Source organism: Fukomys damarensis, unplaced genomic scaffold (assembly GCF_012274545.1).
Source record: "Fukomys damarensis isolate Sample0158 unplaced genomic scaffold, DMR_v1.0_HiC HiC_scaffold_24, whole genome shotgun sequence".
NCBI classification, from domain to species: Eukaryota; Metazoa; Chordata; class Mammalia; order Rodentia; family Bathyergidae; genus Fukomys; species Fukomys damarensis.
In genome coordinates, this window is record NW_022900936.1 from 64,971,799 (window position 1) to 64,983,837 (window position 12,039).

Genomic DNA, 12,039 nt, shown 5'->3' on the forward strand with positions numbered 1-12,039 from the left:
AAAAAAAAAAAAAAAAAAAAAAAAAAAAAAAATTCCTAGTGACTCAGTCTTTGTGTCACTATAGCCCAGGTAAGTAAAGAAGCCTCCAGAGGAGTCCAAGATTCAGCCATTTCAGCCATGTTAAAGAGTGCCCTGGACATCATGGAGATTAGACATCTCCACCTTGCCCTAGTCAAAGTCCTGGTCCAACAGAATCTTTAGGTACATAAAGTTTTTATTTTATATCAACTTTTGTAGTTTTTTTTAAATGGAGTAGTTTTTAATGCAAGAAAATATCATAGATGTTTTCTGGGTTTCTACTAGTTCTTCAGAACTGTTTTTAAAGAGTATAGTACTCTATTATGTAATATATTCCACAATTTAGGTAAAATTATAACTGGTTTCTGTAATAACTACAGTGAATATCTTTATTAAATAATTTTTCTTTGGTATTTATCATTATTTGTCATAAATTTCCAGAATGTCTGTCTGAACTATGATTAAATTTCTAAGTTTTATACTAACTCATTCATATGTGTGTGTGTGTGTGTGTGTGTGTGTGTGTGTGTGTGTGTATAGAGAGAGAAATATTTTACATAGTAAAGAAAAATATTAAAAAAGAAAATTCACTTTAATATTTTTAAAAATTCACCTGAAAAATTATCTTTTAACTATATAAGGCCTATGGAAAGCAAAAGAATATGGCCCAAACTCTGTGGTGCCTATATGTAATAGTGTCAACAAGATCTCATGAGTCAAATATAAAAAGCTAGCCATCACAACAGGTAGAGGGAGAAAAATAAAACCAGGATAGGAAACAGGAAGGCAGACCTTTTGAACATGGGAAGGGGAGCTAGGGAAGGAAGGAGAAAAAATGAAGGAAAGAGGAATAGAAAGTACAAAGGATTAAGATGCAACATGCATATGTAACACCTCCTTACAATGCTTGTATTCATTATGTATTGCAAACATGTACTAAAAGAAAGCAAGTTAAGTAATTGTTAATTGATTCCACTCTGATATAAACTGAAATAAAGCATATGCACTTGAAATAGCAAGCAAAGATGGTAACAGCTGGGGAGGAATACCGTAGTTTTGGTTTAGGAAGTCCAAAGAGTTCTGGCTATGTGGCAAATGTCACTATTCTCAGGGATTTGCTGCATACTTTTGAACCTAGCTGAGATTTAGCCCACATTCCCATCCCACATTCCTCTAAACAAGCTCTAAGCCCTTGAACATATATCTTTGGAAAGGGAGGTTTTTTCTAACTGATGAGCCCAGTGTGGGTGTATTATAATTTCTACCCTTAAAGTTGTCAGTACCAGCTGTTGCCCTTGGTGTAACAGAGAAAGAGGGATAGTCTTGACTGCAGCTTTCCCATTATAACTCATCATGAGCTATTTCTGCCTTTCTTTCTGGGCTCTGAGATCTGTGTCAAAATGGAAGATGATTGGTTCCAAAAGGATTGGATGTCAGTGTGCATAACATCACCCTTCTAAATCCTACTAGTAATTATGTCTGCAAAATTGCTACCTATCCCCTAATACTGTAGCTGACCCTGTGGTCCAATGTTTAATCATACAGACACTAACTGAGAAAATCTGGATTAGAATTTTGCCTACCTAGTTACCACTTAGGTAATAGAAGAAATTTTTCTGAACCCTTTTTTTTCCTGAGATTCAGTTTCTTCATCTGCAATACCAGTATAATAATGAAAGCACTTACACTGTATGGATGTTTTTAAGATTAAATGAAATAATATGTATAAAGTGCCCACTATTTAAATATTTGATAAATATTAACTCATTTTTTTAAAAAATAGGAAAACACACCAATATATAAAATGATAAAAACTAATTCTTACCCTTGACTTACCTGCAAGGGAACCTGGGACAAGTATAATTTTAGCCTTTCAAATTTTTCAAAACATAAAGGCTGTAATAAAGTATGAATGAAGTATCAGATCTACATATTCAACATGACTTTTAAGCATTCTCCCTCCATATAATTCTGTGTCCTTTGAATGACCAGAGAAGCACATTTCAAAATGCATTCTGTATATTACAGAACTATGAGGTAATGTTACAAATGCAATTCAGTAATTTGTACAGCCTGTAAATGGCAGAAGTGGAATTTGAATCCAAGCAGTTTTGCTCCAGAGCCACTATTTTTAATTACTTTTTTTGTTTTTGGTACCAGGGATTGAACTCAGGTCCTTGTGCTTGCGAGGCAGGTGGCAGAACCACTAAGCTAAATTAAACCCCGACCCTTAATTACCATTCTTAATTGTATAATAAGATGCTCCTGTCCTGTATTTAAACTTCAACCCCTAAAAGTATTTCCAAAATTTACTTAAAGTGTTATGTGATAAAATGTCCAATAGTAAACATTTCATATTGCCATTAAATTATATAATATATACACAGAGATATAGAGTAAATTTCACATTACATTAGCCAAATAAGAAAAACACATTTAATGAATATCTTTGAAATTTTTGGATAAATCTCAAACTGACTAGCTCTTAGAATGGCAAGGATTTAGCCATATTCATGTGATTTAGAAAAAAAATTATTGTGCTTCTGCTTCACATGTTAATTTACACTTTTGAATTTCCTTATATTTATGCTGCCTTCCCCCTCTTGGTATAGACCATGTAAATGGACACTGCACAAGTCCAACTTCTCAAAGTTGCGGATCTGGAAAACGTCTTTCTAGTGCTGATGTTTCAAAAGTAAATCGCTGGGCTCCTGGAAGACCACCATTTCGAAAGGCACAGTCAGCTGCTTGCATGGAGATTTCTTTACCAGTTACAGCAGAAGGTAGGTTAAACATATCAATTTTTGTGAGTAAAGTTCATCTGTACTGTGGTAGCAGATGGTGGGAGACAAGCTATGGAAGCCACATTTAAAGGCAGTGAGTAACTAACTGAGAGCTTGGTAAGGCTACCACCATGACTAGAATTAGCTGAGGGATGAAAAGGAGAAAGTAGGAGTACTTACTATATTTTAATTCCTGGAAAAGTCATCTGGGAAACTTATGTCTCTTTCTTTTTTTGGTACCAGGGATTGAACTCTGGTCCTTGCACTTGCAAGGCAGGCCACCGAACCGCTGAGCTAAATCCCTGGCCCTTATGTCTCTTTCTTTTTTTGGTACCAGGGATTGAACTCTGGTCCTTGCACTTGCAAGGCAGGCCACCGAACCGCTGAGCTAAATCCCTGGCCCTTATGTCTCTTTCTTTATAAACAGTTATGAGACACATTTGCCACCTATCCAGAGGGGAAGGACAGTGAAGGTACTGAAAAGAAAAGTATAAAGAATTTGTACTCTAGAGCAATTAAAAGAACAGTACAATTTCACTAAAACTTGACAGAGATTAGTGAGGTTATGTTATGCTTGTCCAAGTTTGCCCGTGTACAAGTGTAGATAATCAAGAGAATATGAAACCATTATTTCCTTTGAGTGAGCTAAAACTCAAATGATCAGAAAGATTACTACCATTGATAGGATGGCATAGTCTACAGCTTTTTACTTGGCCATTGGCAAAGTTGGAATGAGATTTGGATTCAAGGTAGGCAGCTTGATACCCATTCAAAGAGATAATATTTGCATTTTGGCATTGGTATAGACCTTAATTCGTATAGCTGTAATTACCCTTAGATATGTAATATATTTATCACAGAATATTTATGACCTAACCTAGTCCTTTCATTTCCATAGCCACAATAGTGTCACTAAGTGGGAAATGTCAAAAATCATTAATATTTTTACATTGAAAGATAGGAAAACAGTACAACATCAAAAATTCTTAAAACTTTGACTATTTAGATTGAATATATTTTTCCAGATTAAAAATTTTTAACTAATATGTGAGGTAATATAGAAAAATTTAAAAATGATAAACTGAAACTTAGGAGACTCAAGGTCTGATGTTAGCTCTGACTAACTTTAACATTTATACTTCTGGACTTCAACTTCTACATTTTCTAAATAAGCTGGTGAGTTATATGAAATATCTTCCAGATCAATCACTGAAGAATAAAATTCTATTTTCGGTTCATAATTTTAGTCTTCATATGTTAACCTTACTTTGCTTATTTTGGAAATATACTAATATTTAATTTTTATCTTTACATTCTCAATAGAAAACAGAGAGAATTCCTATAATCGTTCTAGAAGCTCTAGTATCTCCAGTATTGACAAAGATTCAAAAGAAGCAATTACAGCATTATACTTTATGGCATCCTTTGCACGGAAAAATGACTCTGCCATCTCCCCTTGTCTGTTTGTTGGAACTAGTCTTGGAATGGTGTTGATCATTTCCCTAAACCTACCAATATCAGATGAACAGAGGTTTACAGAACCAGTCATGGTACTGCCAAGTGGTAAGAGTTTTTATTTATTCACTCTCTCATTCTTTTTCAAATTTAGATAAAAGGTATTGATAATTTGGGTTGTTTTCCTTCTTCACTTTTTTGTTAGTATATGTTTACAATATGTAATAAATGTTTTTAATCATAGGGAATTGGTACATAAAATATTGCATATTGACCCTTTTTATTTTCCCTCACCTATTTCCCCTGAAGCCTCATATCCACCTCCTGTATTATGTGGAAAAAAAATGTGAGTGTTATGTGTAATAAGAACTGAGAATTTCATAAATCATATACAATTCTAATATTTGTCATGTTGAGACTTACCTGTCCTTTAGGGTAAAAGAGTAGAATCATTTCTATGATATTAATTTGCGCAACTGCTAACCTAAACAGTGCCTTAAGAAATAAGTTTCTTAACTGAGTAAAACCTTAATGGAAAAGTTAAATTTAATTTTAATGAATTGAAGTATTTCTCCAAAGTTTTGTGCAAGATTGGAGCCTATGAGTGTTTTTACATCATCCTTGAGGAGCTCAGAACAATTAAACAACTAGACACTGTCTGACCTAATACAGATTTCTAAAATCTTTTACAATCTTCTCATCTTGTTTCAAAGGTGTATCACACAATCTCTTTTTTGTTCTAGTGCCTGGAAAATTTAATTTGTTATTAGTGTTCTTGCTAAGATATATGTTGTATTCTTTTCCTACTTGAGTTTTCTTTTCTTCCTTTCAAAGAAAGGATGAGTATGACTCCCCTTGTGTATTGGTTGGCTTTCCAACTGCTGGCACAAAATGCCTGACATACACAACTCATACTAGTAAATAAATTATCAGGCTCATGATTTGAGGTTTCAGTCCCTGGTTATCTGGCTCTGAGAAATATCATGGCGGAAGGGCACAGGGGAACACAGCTGCTCACTTTATGGCAGCTAGGTATATCCCTAAGGGAAGAATACTAACAAGAGATATAACCTCCAGAGGTACACCACCTCCTCCAGCTGGACACCACCTCCTGAAAGCATATTCACCTGTGAACATCAGTGTATTCAACTACGCACGACCTTAGCCCCCACCCCCACGGTCCCAGTCACCTCTCCAGGAGTCTCTTCATCAAGTCAAGTTGACAATTAAGATTAACTGTCATTATCTGCTATCCCTTTGAATAATTATAATGGGTTCTTACTATTAATTTTACTCTTTAATGTATAAGAAGTGTTTTTGGTAGTTCATAAGTGAAAAAATAAATTCATTAATAAATGGGATAAATGGATTTTATTTTTAAAAAATATATGGTATGGCAGATTAGAGAGTTGTATGTCCTTTGTTAACTAGAATGCTAAGTTCATATATTGAAAGGCAGACTATTCAGTTCTTTACTAGTGTGGCAAATGTAGATAAATCTATTGTGTTTTAATTTGTTAATATCACTTTATTATAAACATGTATTTCACAATAGAGAAATACTTTTTACTATACTCCCAATTTTAAGGAAACATACACAATTCTTTTTATTCTGGTTGAGTTAAAGCCAGATCAGTGAGGTTATAATGCATTATTAGTAATTGAAATTTATTCCTTAGCTCAACAAATGTGCCAAGCATTTCTCATATATTTAAAGGTTAAATAAAATTTTTATACCACATAAGCTTAAAGCCATACCACTGACCTCACTGATAAATCCAGTGGTCATTTTTCAAGCAACATCTTATTTGACATACCTACACCTTCAATTGATCTCATTTGTATTCTACAACGTTCTGTTTACCTAATTTTCTTACTGTCATTTTAGCTGTTCCTTTTGGTTTCATCTTCATTTCACTGGGAGTTATTCATCCGACTACCCCGACTAACTTCTTAAGCTTTTTCTCTTTTCTACTTAATGAAGCCCTTGATGAAATCAGTAAGCCTCATTACTTTCAGTGCCATTTATAATCTGATGGAACATATATTTATACTTTTAGTCTGAACCTAGCCTCAAATTTTTGACAGATATCTAGCTATTTGACATCTATGTGGATGTCTAATAAACATCTCAAAATTAATATGTCAGAAACGTAGCTCCTGATAGTCCTGGCTTCTTTCCCAAAGTCTTTCTGACATCTATTAATGATAGGTCTATTCTTCAGGTTCTCACAGTGAAAATATTGGTGTCATTCTTGACCTCAGTGTTTCTTTTACATCCTATCAAATAGTGACTTGGCCTTCACAGTATACTCAGCTTCTGACATTTCTCACCATCCGTATTGCTATCACTTGGTTCAAGCAAGCCTCTGTTTCTCACCTGGATCATATACTAACCTCTTTATTGCTCTCCTTTTTTCCAACCTTGATATCCTTTAGGATGTACCCAACAGAAAGAGTGATCCTATTAAATGAAAGTTAAATTATGTCACTTCTATTCTTAAACCTCTCATCTCATTCAAAAAAATAAAAAAAGTCTAAGAAAATATTTAACATGCCCTACAATGGGCATAATGGTGCCACTTTATTTCTCTGATTTCATCTCCTGTGAGTTTTCCCTTTGGCATTCTAGAAAATTAAGATCTATTGAAAGTCTAAGATTTTACTCTGTGCAAGATAAGTTAGATCACCAGTTGCATGGATGCTGATAGAAGACATGCGATTCCGGGATCAGAGAGAAAGGGTATTAGTAACAGCAGTCATAGAAAAGCAATACTTTGTCCTGTTTTCCTGAGCTTTTATGTCCACAGGATTATACAAAGAATCCTTCCCATTGTGTTAGTTTACTATAGGAAACAAAGCAGCTGTTTTGGCAAGGGAAACTCATTGAGAAACTCATTTTCATGCTGACACCTATAAGCATTGAGAATAAGCAAAATGGCTCCCAAAATATGTTTCTAATCTTTTAGTTTGTTTGTTTAGTTGGTTGATTGGTTTTTTAAGAGTTTTTCACTAGGTAGTCCAGGTTGGCCTCAAATTTGCTTATGTAGCCCAGCAGTCTGGCTTTGAACTTGTAATCCTCCTGCCTCAATTTCCTAAGTGCTGAGATCACAGGGATGGGCTACCATGCTCATAAAGGTTCTCTTTAGCCTAAATTAGGCCTTCTCTAAATCAAGAATATGAAGATATTTATATAGTTGTGCACTACTTAATGACATGGGTACATTTTGAAAAATGCATTACCAGGTGATTTTGTCATTGTATAAGCATCAAAGAGTGTACTTGCACAATTCTAGATGACTTATGTCAGTCACTCAATGTCGTCACAGGTACAGCCAACAGACATGGTAATATGAAATGTATGAGACTTCTACTGGTGTAACAGAGCATAGTGTTGATCGTAACACTTCTTTAATAAGTAGAACAGCACACAGCACACTGCAAAATAATGATAAAAATGTCATAAACACAGGATATTATTATCAAGTATTTTGTATTATACATAATTGTATATGCTACTTTACATACAGGCAGCACAATAGGTTTGGATTTTTTTAATCAGTATCACCATAAACATGTGAATAATGCATTATGGTGCTTCCAGTATCGCTAAGTAATAGGAATATTTCAGCTCCATTATAGTTGCATGGAACCACCATCAAATATGTGGTCATCATTGAACAAAAGGATGTTATGCAAGTCTTTCTACAGCAGGCAGTTATGAAAATGTGGTTTTTATGGAATAGCATAGTCAGTCCTGAAGTAATCCTAATTATATCATTTTTCATAACTTTTGGCATTATTCTTTTTTCATGGGATTTTGAGAAGTTATTTTATAACTTCATCTTTAAACTGAAACACCTAAATTGATATACCCTATCTTCTCAGTTACTCTTATAAGGTTTCTTTTTTTTTTTAATTGAGTTATTGGTACATTTTAGGTATACAGTACAGTTGCATTCATCATTGGGATCTTGTACCTTTACATGACAGGTCTTGGTTCTCATTTTTCCCCTTGTCCCTGCCCTCCTTTCTCTCCCTCCTCCCCTCCCCATTTACAAACACTTTATTTCCATTTTTTCATTTTCTCATATTTTTCTTTTCCCTTATTCCTTTTCCCCTACCCTTCCCACTTTCTCTACACCTTTAGCCCTTTTCTTCCTATTTCACATTGTCAATTATCTCATTAAAATCTTATGTAGTATTATAGTTTTTCACACCAGAGAAACTATTCAGTATTTACACGTGTGTGACTTATTTATTTCACTTAGGAGTATATCCTCAAAATGTATCCATTTTCCAATGTTATACAGGTTTCTTAAAGTGTGTTTTAAAATGTAACTGAGATGTTACATCCTCCAAATAGTTATTTGGAATTTGGTAAATTATAAGTACTTTATAGGTCAGTTACCTTCTAAACAGAATGTGTTTTCATTTGCTACCCTTCCCTCTTCAAGTCTGTGTTACATTTATAATCTTGAGACATACCTGCTTGGATTAAGACCCTTACTCTTGGAACTGGGGTTTAGCTCAGTGCTTCTGCTACTTGCCTTGAAAGCTTAAGGACCGGAGTTTGATTCCCAGTACAAAAGGGAAAGAGGTGGGGGGGGGCAGGAGAGGAGGGGAGGGGAGGAGAGGAGGGACCCTTACTGTCTTCATAATGTCAAAGGACAAAGGAAAATAAAGACTAGTAGGACACTGCTTAAGAGAGTCTGGAATACCTCTTTGCCTGTCTAATGCACTATCCTCTAAAAACTGGTAATCACTCATAATTAGTGATCTGGCATAGATATTCAACCTTGTTGAGTCTAGGTAAGCAAACAGGTTTTCTGATTAAGATGGATACTCTTTCCTAGAAGCTAAAGATAGTTATTTTTAAAGAAATTTGTTTTCCATACAATTATAATTGTTCATGAACTCTAAATATTAAAGTTTCATGGAATTTATTAAGTGTTCAATTTCAGATTTTAAAAAAAATGAAGCCAAGCAAGTTGGCAAACACCTGAAATCCAGCAGTTGGTAGGCTGAGGCAGGGGAATCGCTGTGAGTTCCAGGCTAGCCTGAACTACAAATGAGACCCTGGTCTCAGAAAGCCAAAACAGAAAAATTACCAATTCATAGGAAGTGAAACTGAAATAAGAAAATAAAATCATTTTATATGATTATTTTTTCAATTGAATTTTTTTAATTAAAGAAAGTTATATATTTTCTTAAAATTGTCCCTGAAGTGTTTTAAAGAATATATAGAACAATTAAAGAATCCTGAGGAATCAGGAAACCTGAGTACTAGTCCAGATTCAGCTATTTACTTGCTGTATGACCTGAACCATGTTATGATCTTTTGGGATATTGTCCCTTTAATATAATGAGAGAATTTAACAAGTTGATATATAGAGTGCTTTTAGACCTGATGCTCTGATTAAAAGTTATTACAGCAAAGCCACTGATTTGTGTATATTAGTGCAATGGTATGGTGCCATATATATATATAATATATATGTTATAAGGTAAAACATGTATTGCTTATTGATTAATAACACTTGTTTTAGGAAGAATTTTATGTGCCAATAATATAAAATTGTTTTTATAGGTACATTCCTGTCATTGAAAGGAGCTGTACTAACTTTTTCTTGTATGGACCGAACTGGTGGTTTAATGCAACCACCATACGAAGTTTGGAGGGATCCAAACAGTACAGATGAAAATGAAAAATCTTGGAGAAGGAAATTGATCATGAATCCTTCATCTTCATCCCAAGAAATAGGAGATCATCATTATACAATAATCTGTTCAGAAAAACAAGCCAAAGTCTTCTCATTGCCTTCTCAGACCTGCCTTTATGTTCATAACATCACTGAGACATCTTTTATACTGCAAGCCAATGTGGTGGTCATGTGTAACAGTGCCTGCTTGGCATGCTTTTGTGCTAATGGGCACATCATGATAATGAGGTAATTGCCTCCTTTATACATTATCTGGTAATCATAAAAGATGACTAAATTATAATAAAATGAAATTATCTTTCACTTTTACTATGTTTCATAGTTCATGTAAGAATTTTAGACATAGAATTTCATTTGGTCTTTATATCTTCTTGAGGACATAGGAAAATAAAGTATTGTTTGCATCTTCCATTTTGCAAATGTTAATAAATTAAAGTAAAATAACTTTCCAGAAGTTGGTAGGAACTAGTTGCTAGTTTTCTAGGAAAGTGAGGCCAGAACTGAATGGTATACAACACATCATCATACATACTTTAAAAATAATTTATCAGCTGAAGAATTTTATTTTACTCTTAGTGATCCATAAAAATATTACATTTCATTAATTCAGCAAACAGTTAATATATACATAGAATGCAGAAGCCTTGTTATTCTTTTTAATATCTTACCTAATTCCAAAATCATTGAAATAGTTAACCATTTTAGTAAGCCTATAAAGGATATAAAAATTAGTAAAATATGGTTCTAACCCTTAAGCATACTATCTAATTGGGGATGTGAGACTGGTACATAAGTAATTATAACTTAAAGACAATACAAATTCCAACAGAGGAAATATAATTTGAATTTTCTATTGACAAAATCCCCAGGGATCAAAATCATAGTTAATCATGTATCATAAAAGGATGTTGGGAGGAAAGTAATCTTGAGAGATATGGAGGTCAATTGTTAAGGATCTTGAATTGCAGGACAGGAGATAAAAGAAATGGAGTGTTAACGTAAGTAGTTAGCCTTTTCTAGGTATGCACTAAGAAATACGCAAGGAGAGAGAGTTTGGGTTTGGCTTTTGAACTGAATACTGTAATAGCTATATAGAAGGCAAGGAGGGAACAAGATGAGAGATGATGGGGGGAAGCATGCCACGCTGATTACTTGTGACGGCTAGCTAAGGTGGCCAAATCTTACGGTTAGAAGAGGGCTTGAAGGTTACATTTCTTTCAATTTTGATAACCGTAATGCTACTACAATATAGGAAAGCCAGGAGAATTTGGAAAATCTGATGATAAGTTTGAGAATGAATTGAAAATACCTACATTTTTAATTTATAAGTCATCCAGCAAAAGTTCAGCAAACAGTTTAAGCTCTGGGCTCTTACAAAATGTGAATGAGAGATTTGGGGGTCTTCTATGTAAATGCATTAGGAAAAGTTATGACAGCGAATGAGATACTAATACATGATATTATATTCATGTACGAGATGTGGTAGAGCACTTGCCTAGCATGAGCAAAGTCCTTAGATCCCGAACACCTTTTAAATAAAGGTAGAACAAAAAGAAATTAGAAACAGATTGAGCTGAAGATAGAAATGTAGAGCTATCTCCACATTTATACAATGGGAAAAAGAAAAGAATACAGCCAAGGAGACTGAGAAATTATCAGAAAGAAAAGAAAAGGATCAGAATGGTATAACCTCATGAAATAAAAAGGACAAATGAGTATCAAAACAAGAAGGTGATCAAATCTAGCAGAGAGGTTGGAGAATTGGGATATACGAAAAAACACTAGATCTCAACTATTTGGATTATTAATGATCTTTGAGAAAGTCTTAGCAGCATGGTGGAGTCAAAACAGATTTTTCAAGGGGGCAAGAGTAGAGAACAGGGTTGGCAAACAAGCCATGAACTAAATTTACCCTCAGCCACTGTCTGATTTTGTATAACCTTCAAGTCAAGAATTGTTTGTATATTTTAGGGCCAGGGATTTGGCTCAGTGGTTCTGCCACCTACCTTGCAAGCGCAAGGGCCCAAGTTCAGTCCCAGTACCAAAAAAAAAAAAAAAAA

At 34.2% G+C, this 12,039-nt stretch overlaps 1 protein-coding gene across 7 annotated transcripts in view; it reads left to right on the plus strand.

The window, feature by feature from the left end:
- Positions 1-12,039, plus strand: part of Stxbp5l (syntaxin binding protein 5 like) — a 391,696-nt gene that overhangs the window by 362,110 nt on the left and 17,547 nt on the right. For all 7 annotated transcript variants that reach the window (XR_781365.3, XM_033768099.1, XM_010630004.2 and 4 more), the window contains 3 exons: positions 2,631-2,801; positions 4,125-4,364; positions 9,847-10,207. Coding sequence is in view for 6 of the 7 variants with exons in the window: in XM_033768099.1 (XP_033623990.1) it covers positions 2,631-2,801; positions 4,125-4,364; positions 9,847-10,207 (772 nt within the window). In the remaining variant the exon portion in view is untranslated. The remainder of the gene's footprint in view (positions 1-2,630; positions 2,802-4,124; positions 4,365-9,846; positions 10,208-12,039) is intronic.